General features: G+C 39.4%; 1 protein-coding gene across 4 annotated transcripts in view; it reads left to right on the top strand.

Moving 5' to 3' along the window:
* LIPM (lipase family member M) overlaps nt 1-17718 on the top strand; it is a 30469-nt gene that overhangs the window by 4944 nt on the left and 7807 nt on the right. The window contains exons 2-9 of one of the 4 annotated variants that reach the window (XM_067710097.1): nt 6275-6353; nt 6442-6640; nt 8019-8128; nt 9274-9410; nt 9545-9691; nt 10999-11070; nt 12394-12465; nt 15654-15843. In XM_067710097.1, the coding sequence (XP_067566198.1) occupies nt 6332-6353; nt 6442-6640; nt 8019-8128; nt 9274-9410; nt 9545-9691; nt 10999-11070; nt 12394-12465; nt 15654-15843 (949 nt within the window). In that variant the 5' untranslated portion in view covers nt 6275-6331. Of the gene's footprint in view, nt 1-6274; nt 6354-6441; nt 6641-8018; nt 8129-9273; nt 9411-9544; nt 9692-10998; nt 11071-12393; nt 12466-15653; nt 17438-17718 lie in introns of those variants that run through there. The other 3 variants (XM_067710095.1, XM_067710096.1, XM_067710098.1) reach the window with 3 other exon arrangements.

Genomic DNA, 17718 nt, shown 5'->3' with positions numbered 1-17718 from the left:
GTGCCTTTGAACTTGCAGTTCTCCTTCTGCACCACTGTTTCATCAGATATCCACGCAGTTTGCCTTGGCCCCTCTTTCAGGCCTTCCTTTCCCATTCTTCCTTCGACCACCCTATTCAAAATTGTAAGCCCTTGCCAGCTACTGAAATTTAGCCCCTAATCCTGCATAATTTTCCTTATAGCACCACTGATATGATAGATATTTGCTTGTTTGTTTATTATCTGTCTCTCCCAACCAGAATGTAAACTCAAAAGGCACAGAAAATTTATCGATTTTGTTCAAGGCTATAAAAAGTACCTAAAAGAGTGCCAAGCACGTGGCAGGTGTGAATAAATGTATGTGGAGTGAATGAATGAATTTTATATAAATACATGTATAGCCTGGAGACACAGAACTTTTTCACTAAGCTCCACAAATCGGAAGACTGTGGCAGTTCATAAGCTTAGGGGTCACCTGCAGCGCCTATTCATGGAAGGAGTTTTGTTTTCTCACGTCCTGTTTATTTAGACTGTTCACTCATTGCCCAGGCGATTGGAGTTCAAGGTATCAGCCTTTAAGGTCCAGTCGGTGCCGAATACTCCCCTCTAGTGTCTGATGTTGTTCTTGCAGCACCCGTTGGCCTCTTTAAGGAAGAAATCTCCCAGCCATGAAGGAAAAAAAGATTTCTAACCGTCTCTTCAAAAAGAGGGCCAATGTTTTCTTTTTTTGTGACATCTTTGTCTGGTTTTGGTATCAGGGTGATGGTGGTCTCGTAGAATGAGTGTGGTAGTGTTCCTCCCTCTGCAATATTTTGGAAGAGTTTGAGAAGGATGGGTGCTATCTCTTCTCTAAATGTTTGATAGAATTCGCCTGTGAAGCCATCTGGTCCTGGGCTTTTGTTTGTTGGAAGATTTTTAATCACGGTTTCAATTTCAGTACTGGTGATTGGTCTGTTTATATTTTCTATTTCTTCCTGGTTCAGTCTTGGAATGTTGTGCTTTTCTAAGAATTTGTCCATTTCTTCCAGGTTGTCCATTTTAGTGGCATAGAGTTGCTTGTAGTAATCTCTCATGATCCTTTGTATTTCTGCAGTGTCAGTTGTTACTTCTTTTTCATTTCTAATTCTGTTGATTTGAGTCTTTTCCCTTTTTTTCTTGATGAATCTGGCTAATGGTTTATCAATTTTGTTTATCTTCTCAAAGAACCAGCTTTTAGTTTTATTGATCTTTGCTATCATTTCCTTCATTTCTTTTTCATTTATTTCTGATCTGATTTTTATTATTTCTTTTCTTCTGCTGACTTTGGGAGTAATTTTTTGCTCTGCTTTCTCTAATTGCTTTAGGTATAAGGTTAGGTTGTTCACTTGAGATTTTTCTTGTTTCTTGAGGTAGGATTGTATTGCTATAAACTTCCTTCTTAGAACTGCTTTTGCTACATTCCATAGGTTTTGGGTCGTCGTGTTTCCATTGTCATCTGTTTCTAGGTATTTTTTGATTTCCTCTTTGATTTCTTCAGTGATCTCTTGGTTATTTAGTAGCATAAATTTTAGCCTCCATGTGTTTGTATTTTTTACAGTTTTTTTTCCTGTTATTGATAGCTACTGTCGTGGCATTGTGGTTGGAAAAAATGCTTGATACAATTTGAATTTTCTTAAATTTACCAAGGCTTGATTTGTGACCCAAGATATCATCTATCCTGGAGAATGTTCCATGAGCACTTAAGAAAAAAGTGTATTCTGTCGTTTTTGGATGGAATGTACTATAAATATCAATTAAGTCTATCTTGTTTAATGTGTCCTTTAAAGTTTGTGTTTCCTTATTTATTTTCATTTTGGATGATCTGTCCATTGGTGTAAGTGAGGTGTTAAAGTCTCCTACTATGATTGTGTTACTGTCGATTCCCCTTTTATGGCTGTTAGCATTTGCCTTATGTATTGAGGTGCTCCTATGTTGGGTGCATAAATATTTACATTTGCTTTATCTTCTTCTTGGATTGATCCCTTGATCATTATGTAATGTCCTTCTTTGTCTCTTGTAATAGTCTTTATTTTAAAGTCTATTTCATCTGATATGGGAATTGCTACTCCAGCTTTCTACATGCCAATATCACTGATGAACATAGATGCAAAAATCCTCAACAAAATACTAGCAAACAGAATCCAACAGCACATTAAAGGATCATACATCATGATCAAGTGGGGTTTCTCCCAGGAATGCAAGGATTCTTCAATATATGCAAATCAATCAATGTGATACACCATATTAACAAAGTGAAGGATAAAAACCATATATCATCTCAATAAATGCAGAAAAAGCTTTTGACAAAATTCAGTACCCATTTATGATAAAAACTCTCCAAAAGTAGGCGTAGAGGGAACTTACCTCAGCATAATAAAGGCCATATCTGACAAACCCACAGCCAACATCATTCTCAGTGGTGAAAAACTGAAACACTTTCCACTAAGATCAGGAACAAGACATGGCTGCCCACTCTCACCACTGTTATTCAACATAGTTTTGGAAGTTTTAGCCACAGCAATCAGAGAATAAAAAGAAATAAAGGGAATCCAAATCGGAAAAGAAGAAGTAAAGCTATCACTGTTTGCAGATCACATGATACTATACATAGAGAATCCTAAAGACTCTACCAGAAAACTACTAGACCTAATCAATGAATTTGGTAAAGTAGCAGGATACAAAATTAATGCAGAGAAATCTCTTGCATTCCTATACACTGATGATGAAAAATCTGAAAGAGAAATTAAGGAAACACTCCCATTTACTATTGCAACAAAAAAAATAAAATACCTACCTACTGAAGGAGACAAAAGACCTGTATGCAGAAAACTATAGACACTGATGAAAGAAATTAAAGAAGATAGAAACAGATAGATAGATATACCATGTTCTTGGATTTGAAGAATCAACATTGTGAAAATGACTATACTACCCAAAGCAATCTACAGGTTCAACTCAATCCCTATCAAACTACCAATGGCATTTTTCACAGAACTAGAACAAAAAATTTCACAATTTGTATGGAAACACAAAAGACCACGAATAGCCAAAACAATTGAGAAAGAAAAACAGAGCTGGAGGAATCAGGCTCCCTGACTTCAGACCATACTGCGAAGCTACAGTAATCAAGACAGTATGGTACTAGTACAAAAACAGAAATACAGATCAGTGGATCAAGATAGAAAGCCCAGAGAAAAACCCACATACATATGGTCACCTTATCTTTGATAAAGGAGGCAAGAATATACAATGGAGAAAAGGCAGCCATTTCAATAAGTGGTGCTGGAAAAACTGGACAGCTACATGTAAAAGAATGAAATTAGAATACTCCCTAACACCATACACAAAAATAAACTCAAAATGGATTAAAGACCTAAATGTAAGGCCAGACACTATAAAACTCTTAGAGGAAAACAAGGCAGAACACTCTATGACATAAATCACAGCAAGATTCTTTTTGACCCACCTCCTAGAGAAATGGAAATACAGACAAAAATAAACAAATGGGACCTAATGAAACTTAAAAGCTTTTGCACAGCAAAGGAAACCATAAAGAAGAATAAAAGACAACCCCCAGAATGGGAGAAAATATTTGCAAAAAAAGCAACTGACAAAGGATTAATCTCCAAAATATACAAGCAGCTCATGCAGCTCCATATCAAAAAACAAACAACCCAATCCAAAAATGGGAAGAAGACCTAAATAGACATTTCTCCAAAGAAGACATACAGATGGCCAACAAATACATGAAAAGATGCTCAACATCACTAATCATTGGAGATATGCAAGTCAAAACTACAACGAGGTATCACCTCACACAGGTCAGAATGGCCATCATCAAAAAATCTACAAACAATAAATGCTGGAGAGGGTGTGGAGAAAAGGGAACCCTCTTGCACTGTTGGTGGGAATGTAAATTGATACAGCCACTATGGAGAACAGTAAGGAGGTTCCTTAAAAAACTAAAAATAGAACTACCATATGACCCAGAAATCCCACTACTGGGCATATACCCTGAGAAAACCATAATTCAAAAAGAGTCATGGGGCTTCCCTGGTGGTGCAGTGGTTGAGAGTCCGCCTGCCGATGCAGGGGACATGGGTTCGTGCCCCGATCTGGAAAGATCCCACATGCCACGGAGCAACTAGGCCCGTGAGCCATGGCTGCTGAGCCTGCACGTCTGGAGCCTGTGCTGCGCAACGGAAGAGGCCACAACAGTGAGAGACCCGCGTACCACAAAAAAAAAAAAAAAAAAAAGAGTCATGTACCACAGTGTTCATTGCAGCACTATTTACGATAGCCAGGACATGGAAGCAACCTAAGTGTCCATCAACAGATGAATGGATAAAGAAGATGCTCACATACATACAATGGAATACTACTCAGCCATAAAAAGAAACGAACCTGAGTTTTATGTAGTGAGGTGGATGGACCTAGAGACTGTCGTACAGAGTGAAGTAAGTCAGAAAGAGAAAAACAAATACCATATGCTAACACATATATATGGAATTAAAAAAAAAAAAAGGTTCTAAAGAACCTAGGGGTGGGACAGGAATAAAGACACAGATGTAGAGAATGGACTTGAGGACACGGGAAAGGGCAAGTGTAAGCTGGCACGAAGTGAGAGAGTGGCATGGACATATATATACTACCAAATGTAAAGTAGATAGCTAGTGGGAAGCAGCCACATAGCACAGGGAGATCAGCTCGGTGCTTTGTGACCACTTAGAGGGGTGGGATAGGGAGTGTTGGAGGAAGACCAAGAGGGAGGGGATATGGGGATATATGTATATGTATAGCTGATTCACTCTGTTATATAGCAGGAACTAACACAACATTGTAAAGCAATTATACTCCAATAAAGATGTTAAAAAAAAAAGAGGGCCAGTGAAATTCATCCTGAAAACAACTGAAAGATGTCTATAAGCTTGTGACAAAAGACTTTTTAGGTACTTGCTTGGTGTCGCAGTGGTTAAGAATCCTCCTGCCAATGCAGGGGACATGGGTTTGAGCTCTGGTCCTGGAAGATCCCACATGCCGCGGAGCAACTAAGCCCATGCGCCACAACTACTGAGCCTGTGCTCTAGAGCCTGTGAGCCACAGCTACTGAGCCTGCGAGCCACAACTACTGAAGCCCTTGCGCCTAGAGCCCGTGCTCTGCAACAAGAGAAGCCACCGCAGTTTGAAGCCTGCACGTCACAACAAAGAGTAGTTCCAACTCGCCGCAACTAGAGAAAGCCCACGTGCGGCAATGAAGACTCAACACAGCCAAAAACAAAATAAATAATTTTTTAAAAAAATAATACTTTTTAAACTTTTATTTTATCAGGTTGGCTTGTGGGTCCTTTTCACATGAGGGCCCGTAATCATCAAACCATTACATATATATACATATATATATATATATATATATATATATACACACACACACACACACACACATATATATGTATACACTCAAACACATATATATGTATATATATGGTAATATTAACATATATACACATATATATGTATATATGTGGTAATAGATATACACACATATATATGCACATATCTTTATATATATGGCAATATTAATAATTATATATGTTTATTTATTATTAATATAGCAAATATATAATATATTTGTGTATATATGTATTTTTATAAGTGTGTATATATGTGTGTATATTAACAGTATGTCAATAAGTATATATACTCTATAATACTATATAATATATATTAATTTTATATTGTATATTAATTTTATGTTAATAGAAATGTTATATAGTATATATTATTTATATTGTAACATTAATATATACACATATATTTATGTATAATTCTATAATATATAAATAATATATTAATATATAATAACATAATTTCTTTTTATTAATATATAGTAGCTATTATTATATATAATTATCTTAATCATTATATTATACTACCTCCTGGGGCGCTTCCAATTTTCTCTGATCCCAGACATGTCTAGTCATAATAATAACTACACAAAAGCAACAATAGAGGCCAAACTTTATTGATTCTTTCTCTGTGCCAGGCATTGTGCCATCTGCTTTTTTTTTTGAATTTTATTATTTTTTATACAGCAGGTTCTTATTACTTATCTATCTTATACATGTTAGTGTATATACATCAATCCCAATATCCCAATTCATCCCACCACCACCACCACTCCCACCCCCGCTTCCCCCCTTGGTGTCCATACGTTGTTCCATCTGCTTCTTGTGTATTATTTTATTTAATCATAACAAAAATACTATTTTTTTCACGAGGCAATCAAGGCACAGAAAGTTTAAGTAACTGGCCAAGATAATCAAGCTAACAAGCAGATGAATCAAGATTCGAGCACAGGTTTGTCTAACTTGAAATCTTTCGCACCTTAAGGGATAACGAGAAAGGCGTAGAATGCTTCACGCTGTTGAAACTCCCTTCTTTGTAGGTCCCAGGCCTGTGGTGTTACTGCAGCATGGCCTGCTTGGAGATGCCAGCAGCTGGATTTCCAACCTGCCCAACAACAGCCTGGGCTTCATTCTGGCGGATGCGGGTTTTGATGTGTGGCTAGGGAACAGCAGGGGAAACACCTGGTCTCGGAAACACAAGACCCTCTCCATAGACCAAGATGAGTTCTGGGCTTTCAGGTATATGAAAATCTTGAGAGTGGAGGTGGATATGGATGGCTTTGGGAGAACTGGGTAAAGAATTATGGCTTCTGATAAAAAGAAATGAAATTGAGCTATTTGTAGTGAGGTGGATAGACCTAGAGTCTGTCATACAGAGTGAAGTAAGTCAGAAGGAGAAAGACAAATACCGTATGCTAACACATACATAGGGAATCTAAGAAAAAAAAAAGAATGTCGTGAAGAACCTAGGGGTAAGATGGGAATAAAGACACAGACCTACTAGAGCATGGACTTGAGGATATGGGGAGGGGGAAGTGTAAGCTGGGACGAAGTGAGAGAGTGGCACGGACATATATACACTACCAAACGTAAAATAGACAGCTAGTGGGAAGCAGCCGCATAGCACAGGGAGATCAGCTCCATGCTTTGTGACCACCGAGAGGGGTGGGATAAGGAGGGTGGGAGAGAGACGTAAGAGGGAGGAGATATGGGGATATATGTATATGTATAGCTGACTCACTTTGTTATAAAGCAGAAACTAACACACCATTGTAAAGCAATTATACTCCAATAAAGATGTTAAAAAAAAAAAGAATTATGGCTTCTGGTATGCAGATAATTTACTTTGGTTGGCTCATCAGGATCCCAACATAATATCTCCCAATTGGCTTAACTGACGAGTGATTCTTTGGATTATGTAAATTGGGTTCCCCAAGTAGAAGGCTAGTCTGGTGAATGGGATGAGAACAGTGGTTGGTGTTAGGTGATTGAGACTGCAATGGGAGAAGTGTAGGTTCCTTTCCTTTCAGATGAATATCCTGGGACTAACTCTTCCCTGAGTGATGACAAGGAAAGGACTAGTACCCCCAGAAGGAGACGAGGCCAGGCAGTATTAAAAATATACGAGGAACTAATAAGCCTTAGGGACCATCAATTTGATTAACACATCTCTCACGCTCTTACAAAAGTTCTTTAGTGTTTTTATTTAAATTACCTATTGATATTCAACTTTCTCTTTATCCATTTCACCAGAGAAAGGCCCCTGCAGCATCTTTAATACTTTTCATATAAAGAATCTGAATGGCCCTGTGCTGTTCTGCTAATAGAATAAGAAGACACCTCCACCAGCAGGTGGAGCTTATGCTCACTAAATGTTCATTAAGATGGTTATTTCTCTATGATAATATCTAGAGAAAACAGCAGTTTGCTAACAGCCTGTGACCCCAGAGGCACCCATGCGTCACAGGTTTGAAACAAGTCCATTCTGAGTCTTGTAAGGGGCACAGTAACAAGCTGATGGGGTCAACAATTCAAGGCATTGTTTGTAAACCATGGGGGCTGCTTTTGTTTGTTCTGATTATAATTTCTCATATAACTTTGTCTTTTCCCCTTGCAGTTATGATGAGATGGCTAGGTTTGACCTTCCTGCAGTCATAGACTTTATTTTGCAGAAAACGGGCCAGGAAAATATCTATTATGTCGGCTATTCACAGGGTACCACCATGGGTAGGTTCCAAAAAAATCAGGTTTGTATACTCAGAAGAAACGTGAGCAAATGGCGCACAGCCAAGCCTGGGATCAGGGGTCGCACACGTCTCTCTGATCTGGCCTTATCCGGAGATATACCCCTTCAGGGTCGCGGGATTCTAGCTTCTCTCTGCGCACCGTTCTCCACAACCTGCAAATATCAGCTTAAACAGAGAGTACACAGGCTCTTTTGAAATAGACACATAGTATTTCAAATATAGTGGGCATGCCCTGGCTGTATATGATAGCCTTTTCCTCCCAAAGGCTCCAAAGAGATTGTCCCTTTGTAATTGGGAGAATTAGTCTCTATTTTACAGGTATAGAAGCCTATACCTTGACTTAACCAGTGTCCCATACCTAGTCTATGGCAGAAATAAGAGTTGGAATCCAGTTCATTAGACAACTTGTCCACTAGATTATGTTCCAATTTGGGTTCCGGAAAAGTTAGAGATCCAGGAAAACAAGCAAAACTCTGCTATCTCAACACCCATTATGTTACAGAACGTGCTTCTTATCAATAAACAAGACTATTTCTTTAACTCTCGATTTCTCTCACTGTAAAGATTTATTAAAAATACCCCCAAGGAAAAAAAAAGGGGACTTCCCTGGTGGCGCAGTGGTTGAGAGTCCGCCTGCCGATGCAGGGGACATGGGTTCATGCCCCGGTCCAGAAGGATCCCACATGCCGCGGAGCGGCTGGGCCCGTGAGCCATGGCCGCTGAGCCTGCGCGTCCGGAGCCTGTGCTCTCATAACAGTGAGAGGCCCTCGTACCGCAAAAAAAAAAAAATACCCCCAAGAATCTGAGAATTAAACAAGAAGCATGAAAGACTCCTGCAAAGTGTCTAACATATAGTTACCTCTCAAAGTCCGTGTTATTGGACTGACTAATTTAATTTAATAATTCACTGAGAACCTAGTACTGGGTAACAAATATCTAAATGTCAGAGGGAACACAGAGCATTTGTTGCTGCTGTTGCTTTTCCATGTCAAGGAGCTTAGAGTTTCAAAGGAGAGTTAAAACACAGTCACACGTAATTGCCGAAATATCTTGATAAAAGTAAAATAAGCACTTTATTAGTTCTAGGATGTTCAACATCCATGCTGACATATTTCTCTTTTGCAGGCTTTATTGCGTTTTCCACCATGCCAGAGCTGGCTCAGAAAATAAGAATGTACTTTGCTTTAGCACCCATAGCTACTGTTAAACATGCAAAAAGCCCTGGGGCCAAATTTTTGTTGCTGCCAGATGTGATGATCAAGGTGTGTGACTCCTCAGAAAATTCCTTGTCTATGCACAAGAGTTTTCCAACCCATTTGCTAGGACATACACTTTTACATTAGAGACACTTCTTTTGACTGTAATGTAATGACTATTCCATTTCATATTTTTACAGGGATTGTTTGGTAAAAAAGAATTTCTCTACCAGACCAGATTTCTCAGACTGTTTGTTATTTACCTTTGCGGCCAGGTGATTATTGATCAGATCTGTAGCAACATCATGTTACTCCTGGGAGGATTTAACACGAACAACATGAACATGGTAAGTGAGAGCCTAGTGAATTCTCACTGTCCCAAAGCAAAGTGAGGAGTTATTAGTCTCACTCCTTGAGGGTGAGCTAATGCCAGGGAAGACTTAGAGAAACGATACTCCAAGAAGCTCCGTTTTCTTCAAATCGTAATAATATGTGGAAAACGCTTCAACATGGTCTGAGTCAAGGTTAACACAAGGGCATGACTACACATTAACTTCATAGATTAAAGATCGAAGAGGTCTGAAAGCAGCTTTACTACAGTGAATCAACAGATGCAAAAAAATATGATTAGAACCCAGAGGTCAAAAGAGAAGACTGCCATGCGTCACCTACTTCTTCTTTCTACTGGGGTGCTTCCCGTTTGTAGCTTAAGTCCTGTGATAGGCTGTCTGGGAGTTTTGGTTTGGCTAAGGCATAGCTACAACTTGGTGAGTGTGACAGTGGGTTCCCCAGGAAGCATACTGTGAGATGGAGATTCATGTGCAGAATGAGTTGGGGTTAGGTCCTTGGGATAACATCTAGAGAAGGGAAGGAAATGGGATTTGGTGGATTAAAAAAAAGTCCAGCTGTGATGCAGTCCCAGTGGGAATCTCAGTTGATCCTCTAGGGACCTGTGAAAATGGGATGACCTTTCAGAATTGTCCCAAGTTAGCATCAGAGGGCTGGGTCTTTATACCCCCATATCAACTAGTCATTTAATGCAGACAACACCAGTAATCGGGAGATACTGGGCAGAGCAGCTCTCTGCAGAGGGAAGAATACCCCCAAGGACACCAGACAGCGAGCGAGCTATCTGCCAACAGCTGGAGGAGCATGTTTTTAATTCCTGAGGATTTTTTTCTCTTTAATTAATGATACGAATAATAGCTACCTTTTGATAAGCATTTTATTATATGCCAGGCTGTTAGTCCCCGTAACAACCCTATGACACAGGTATTATCAATATTCCCACTTTATAGATTAGACTTAGTGGATTAAGTAATGTTCCCAATTTCACCTAACAGTTATATAGCAGAGGTGAGATTTGAATACAGGCCCAGCTCCTGAGCCTTCATCTTTAATTACTCTAAGGAAGTTTTTTAAAAGACGAAGTCAAGATATCTAATGAGAAGCTTTTCTCTGATGAAGAATATAGGATACATTTAGTGGCATTTTTTTACTTATGTGCATGTGTATATTCCTGTTTCATAGATAACTGCTGATACTTTAATGATGTTCCCATTTCTTAGTCTGATAACCTGTAGATTTGATCTTGACAAGGTGCACATCTTGTGAGTTTTTCCACGTCCCACAAACTACTCATGCTTTATTACAGAGCCGAGCAAATGTATATGTCGCTCACACACCTGCTGGAACATCTGTGCAAAATATCCTGCACTGGAGCCAGGTAAGGATGCTGAATTTGTGGTCTTTGTTAAGGGTCTTTGTGCAGTTTGCCTGGAATAGTTAGGGGAGGCCCTTTGGACAGCCCAGGGGTTATTTCACATTTATTCCAAGATGACTTGTGATTCTGTCAACACTTTTTCAACTGTGAGCTTGATCTAGAACACTGAAACTTTTCAGGATATGGGAGGAAAGGATTGGCCCTAGGACATCTCTAGTGGACCTTAAAAGTGTGAATTCAGATGGTTCAAGTGAGACCTTTCTCAGTCTTTAGCCATCTCAAAGATGAGGCTGGAGATCAGTTTCCACATTCTCCTTTCGGCTCTTCCAGCAAGACAGTGTGGCCAAGTAGTCATAAAAATGCAAATGTGGACCTAATTACCCAAGGAGATTTTCACAGGAGTCCTTTGTGCCGCAGATTTCACCTGAGGTCACAGGAGAGAATGTCCTGATTACCAGTCACAGGAACTGTCTCTAGGCACTGTGTGGTGGGTTCCTTCAGAATTAGTTCAAGGACAATGTGACTGCTAATTATTCTTTCACATGTGATGAAGCACTGAACCTAATATTGCTCATTATAGATGATACTATAGAGTGACCCCAATTGGCTGTGGAAATAAGAATGTACATAGGACAGAGAGCTAAGCATCACTAACCTTAGATTCTCGCCTACTAAAACTACAACTTTGTTAAAAAAGAAAGTGGGAGACTTTTAACTCGAGCAAAAAGTTTTCATAGTGATGATGACACCTATGAATCATAAATATTGGTTCTATCTGTTTTTCTAACAACTTAGAACCTAGTCAAATTTTTCTTCAAATGTCATTGTTATGTTTTAGTACATGTGTGAAAGAGAGAGAAAGAGACAGAGAGAGAGGGAGAGAGAGAGACACACACACACACACAGAGAGAGAGAGAGAGAGAGAGATTTTATAATCAAAACCAAACAAGAATTCTACACTGGATTAAATGTTGGTCATCTTCTCCCAGAATCACCACGTTGCACAACTCTCGGGGTTGCTCTCCCATTGTAGCCTACAGAGTTGTGCAGGATATCCCCCTACATAGACTACAATGGGGATACACTTTTTGGAGTTGTATAATATGGTGGTCAAGTATTTCTATAGCACATTTTTCTCCCTGAAAGGACCTTATTCTTACCTTTACACTCTCCCGAAGATTATCCTAAAGTTGAACCGTAGAGCAGCCTCAGCCTTTGTTCTCTGCTTCCCTCACAATTGCAGACTTGGTAGCACATTTTCACCCCTCCTCCCACCGTTATCCCGTGACACATTTGAATGTCATGTAAATTTTTGTTTCCTTTTAGGCAGTGAATTCTGGGGAACTTCAGGCATTTGACTGGGGCAGTGAGACCAAGAATCTGGAAAAAGGAAATCAGGTAACGAAAGCAAATACCATCTGCTGAAAATATATCCTTTTGAAATGTGTGAGAGGGAAGTTATACTGGCCGTTTATTCTAGAAATAGGAGTAAAATACAAGAATTCAAGTAGAATGGAATACTACTCAGGCATAAAAAAGAATGAAATAATGCCATTTGCAGCAACATGGATGGACAATAGAGATCATCATACTAAGTGAAGTACGTCAGAAAGAGAAAGACAAACACCATATGACGTCACTTATATGTGGAATCTAAAATATGACACAAATGAACTTATCTATGAAACAGACACACAGACATAGAGAACAGACTTGTAGTTGCCAAGTAGGGAAGGGGATGGGGGAGGGATAGATTGGGAGTTTGGGATTAGCAGATGCAAACTATTATATATAGCATGGATAAACAACAATGTGTCCTACACACAGGGAATACACAGCACAGGGAATACAATGGAAAAGAATATGAAAAAGAAAGAATTCAAGTAAAAAGTAATTAGTTCTGGTTCGACTTCATTTGAAAATGGAAAAGTTCAAAGCTTAGCCAAGAGACTTTTTCTTTTTTTGGCTGTGTTGGGTCTTTGTTGCTCTTCGAGGGCTTTCTCTCGTTGAGATGAGCAGGGGCTACTCTTTGTTGCGGTGCGTGGGCTTCTCACCGCTGTGGCTTCTCTTGTTGCGGATCACGGGCTCTAGGTGCACAGGCTCAGTAGTTGTGGTGGGCAGGCTCAGTAGTTGTAGGCTGCTTTGATTCTTCAGGGCTCAATCTCTTTCTCTTTAAAATAAAAATTACTGGACTAGATTACATGTAAGAGTTCTCCCTGGTCACACTTCTAATGAATCTGTAATTTGCAAGTGAAAAATATAAAACAATATTACCCAAGAAAATCTATGTGTGTAATCAATGTTGTGGAATAAAATTTAAAACAAAAGTTATGGAGAATTAGAAATGAGTATTAAACTTTTCTAAGCATAAAACCTTCACTGAAGATTATTGGTTAGCTTGTATGAGAATGTAAGCAAATATTGACTACACACATAAAGCTGGAGGGAGCAGAAAACACACACAGGCTAATCTTTGAGAGTCTCATATCACACTTAACATCCACTTCTGTAGATGTACTTCTGTATATCTAGATATAAAAGTCTCGGAAATTGGACAGACCACTGTCGTGCCTCTGAATAGCAAACCCTCAATCACAGGTACCAGCTACATTTTTAAGATCCTTCTTCATTGTTTCCTAAAATATATCTTTAGAGAAAGCATCCTAGTTCCAAGATAAGATTTAATTTATTAACATTTAAGGTCATGAGTTAGAGAGAAAGTGACTTGTGCAGAGCAGGTGTCAGAAAATGGTCATGGAAAGAAAGAGAAAACACACATGCAAAAACGTGTCATAGACTCACAGAGCCTTAGAGCTACACCTGACATTCAGTTCAGTCTTTTCACCTGTTAGATGAGAAAAACATATTACAGGCTCCATCGAATATTCCAACCTTTCGTATCTAAGTTACTCTATAAAAAACTTCATATCTAAGTTACTCTACTCTGACCACCAAATTCCAGTATATGTGTGTGGAGGGGAGTTTCTCCACATGAACAAGCAATTCTCCAACACCAGGTGGGTGACTTAGAGTTTAACTCAATTCTGACACTGTCTACCCAGAGATAACATCAGATCCCACAGGTTGAGGGCTCGGGCCCACAAGACTATCCTCCAGTTCGGATGCCAATCGCAAGCCCAGGCTGTCACCTGTGTGTCTGACCCACTGGCTATAATTCAGAGGTTCCCATGACTCCCTTCTCAGGCTGAGGTTTGATTAATTTGCTAGATTGGCTCAGAGAAACACTTTACTTACTAGATTATTGGTTTATTATAAAAGGATATAACTCAGGATCAGCCAGATAAAAGAGTTGCACTGAGCAAGGGAAGGGGAGCAGAGCTTCCATGTCTTCTCCATGGGGCCACTCTCCCCACATTTGCACGTGTTCACCAACCTGGAGGCTCTGAACCCTGTCCTTCTGGGGTTTTGTGGAGGCTTCCTTAGAGAGGTCCAACTGGTTAAATCTTTGGCCACTGGCGATTGAACTCAATCTCCAGCCCATCTCCCCTCTCCAGAGGTCATGAATGGGACTGAAATTTCCAACTCTCTAATCACTTGCTTGGCTCCACTTCTGGAGCTCAGCCCCCATCCTGTTCAAAAAATCACCTCATTAACGTCACAAAACACACCTTTATGGCTCCTGTCACTTAGGAAACTCCGAGGGTTATTAGGAGCTCTGTACCACAAATGTGGATGAAGACCACATACATATGTCTTATTATAACTCACAGTATCAGACACTATAACTTCAAATTCTTAAAAGCCACAAAGAGAAACAAGGACTGCCGGGATTGGAACCCCGGCTTCCAGGTGGATTTACTGAGTGAGAAGTGGACCTTGACATGTCTGTTGAAAGTTCTGAGTGTTGGTTAACCTCAAGGGCTCTCAGTCAGCCAGCTTGATCTAGCAGATCTGTTTGAATAAGGGAAGTTCTCAAGAATTAGGAATCCTAGATAACCTTCTTTGGGTGATGTGGGACTGGACTCTGAATCTAATTTTTGTCTCCTCTTGATCCAACTCCCTGAGTTCCAGTGCCATTGACTTCCCCATGTTTCTGGAGACACAGTCAAGCTGGGTGTGCCCCAAGGGCTTTCTGTTAGGACAGAAAACCCCTGTGAACACCCAAGTCCTTTTCAGTAGGTCCCATCCTCTTGCCTTTCTCTGTAGAGTGTCTCCAAATCTGGCCTCATGAAACTTTGTGAAATTATCTTTGAAAAAGATAGGAGCGTTAACTTTTAAAAGGCACTTTGTGTGTTAAGTATTTATTAATAGGAAGGAAAAGAATTGAACATGTAACGCCTAAAGTGCTAGGCAATTGAGATGTTTTCTCATTTCATCTAGTAAATTATTTCAGATATCATCCCCATTTCGCAGATGAAGAAACTGAGGTTCAGTGAGGCTAAGTCAATTTTTTTCCTTCAAGTAGAGGTTGGAGCAGAAACTCTTAATGCAGTTCTATATGGCTTTAGTGCCCACGCACCTTTCATTACTACACAAGGCATATTTATTGTGTTTATTAGAAAAGTAAATTATGAGTCTGGAAGTCCAAATGTTATCTACAGTTAAAAACTATTCCTTTATTCTAGACAGCTCCTGCAAGGTACAGAGTTAGAGACATGACAGTCCCTACAGCAATGTGGACTGGGGGTCAGGACTGGCTTTCAAATCCAGAAGACGTGAGAATACTGCTCTCCGAGGTGACCAACATCATCTACCATAAGAACATTCCTGAATGGGCTCACGTGGATTTCATCTGGGGTCTGGATGCTCCTCACCGTATGTACAATGAAATAATACGTCTGATGAAGCAGGAAGAGACAAGTATTTCCTAGGGAGCTGTCAGTGTCAGCTTGTGAAGCATCTGATAATGACAAGTCTTAGGAAAAACCTCATGAAAGATGGGGCCGGCGTACATGAATGGAGGACTTTAAAGATTTCCAGCATTGGAAACCTACCATATTAGTAGAAGGGAAGGCAGAAATACAGTATACATTCCTTTAGATTTTCTACATTTGGCACTAAAACTGGCATTTAATTTTTTCAATTAATTAAATTACTCATTGGGTGAACATACTTTTCATGTGCTATTATGTGTTCTGCCATCTTGAAGGGTAGGTTTTACCTGACAGCTAGAAATTATCTAGACATTCTTTATGTCATTCAGGTAAATTTCCTTAAAACATTTATTTTTTTGTCTACGAGCCACATTTTTGGAACAATAAAATAAAATGACAAATCGGGGTCACAGATCTTAAATCTCTGGATTGTTGTTGAATTTGACAAAATAAGCTAGATGTTTTCACCTTATTGCTACAGATACATAACACTACCTCAGGAAGCCAAGCTGCTTTAACCAAAAAAGAAAAAGAAGGGACTTCCCTGGCAGTGCCGTGGTTAAGATTTCGCCTTCCAATGCCGCGGGTGCGGGTTCATTCCCTGGCTGGGGAGCTAAGATCCCACGTGCCTCGTAGCCAAGAAACTGAAACATTAATCAGAAGCAGTATTGTAACAAATTCAATAAAGACTTTAAAAATGGTCCACATCAAAAAAAAAATCTTTAAAAAAAAAAGAAAAAGAAAAATCAATGTACAAATAGAGATGAAAAGGCCAAGTTTTGTAGTTGAGTGTCAGAGAAGATCATTTTGTAGGGTATTTTGAGTTTTCTAATTAATGCAATATGCATTGCGTAAAGCATGCGTATGTATTTCAGTACCTAGGTTCTAGTCCAAGCTTGTTTGAGAGTTTACAGCTTGCCGCTAGGAGACCTTCTGGTTTCAAATGTCTGGCCCAGGTTTCTGCCTTCAAAAATTAAATGCTGGGAAGAAAGTTTTAAAATGTCATGAGCGTAATAAAACATTATGCTTTGATCTTGACAAAGGTATTATTAGACAATCACCCAACTCATTTATAAATCTGGATTTATTTCTTTAGAAAATTGTCCAATTTTCACACAGTTTCAAAGACAACACTTATAAATTACATGGCATGGTAATTTTGCGAAACTCTGACACCAAATTGAAGGTATACTGGCAATGTGTTGAAAGTATACCGATGTGTGACGTTTCACTTGTTTTTTCTTTCAATCCTCAGTCACCTGATAACTCAGTTCAATGTGAATGGATCTTAAATAATGTAGAAAGAGATGTTTAAGGGCTTCAGAATCTATATTTACATACAACTACTTCCCTCACAAAATATGTGCCTTAAGACACTGTGCATAGTTCAATAAATATTCCTGGATTTGATTTTTATTAGAACTTTGTTCTGTTCAAGGATGGTAAATCTTTCATTCTTAGACTATATTTGTTACCACACGGTGTGGCTTAGTCCATGTCTAAAAATATTCATGATTCAGTCTTGCTTTGCAAAATTCAGTCTGTTTTTTTTTAAAAAATAAATTTATTTATTTATTTTTGGCTGCGTTGGGTCTTTGTTGCTGTGCGCAGGCTTTCTCTAGCTGCAGCGAGCGGGGCCTACTCTTCCTTGCAGTGCGCAGACTTCTCACTGCGGTGGCTTCTCTTGTTGTGGAGCACGGGCTCTAGGCGTACGGGCTTCAGTAGTTGTGGCTCACGGACTCTAGAGCGCAGGCTCAGTAGTTGTGGCGCACGGACTTAGTTGCTCCACGGCATGTGGGATCTTCCAGACCAGGGC

This window comes from Pseudorca crassidens, chromosome 16, assembly GCF_039906515.1.
Source record: "Pseudorca crassidens isolate mPseCra1 chromosome 16, mPseCra1.hap1, whole genome shotgun sequence".
Taxonomy (NCBI): Eukaryota; Metazoa; Chordata; class Mammalia; order Artiodactyla; family Delphinidae; genus Pseudorca; species Pseudorca crassidens.
This window is presented reverse-complemented; position numbering and strand designations above follow the sequence as displayed.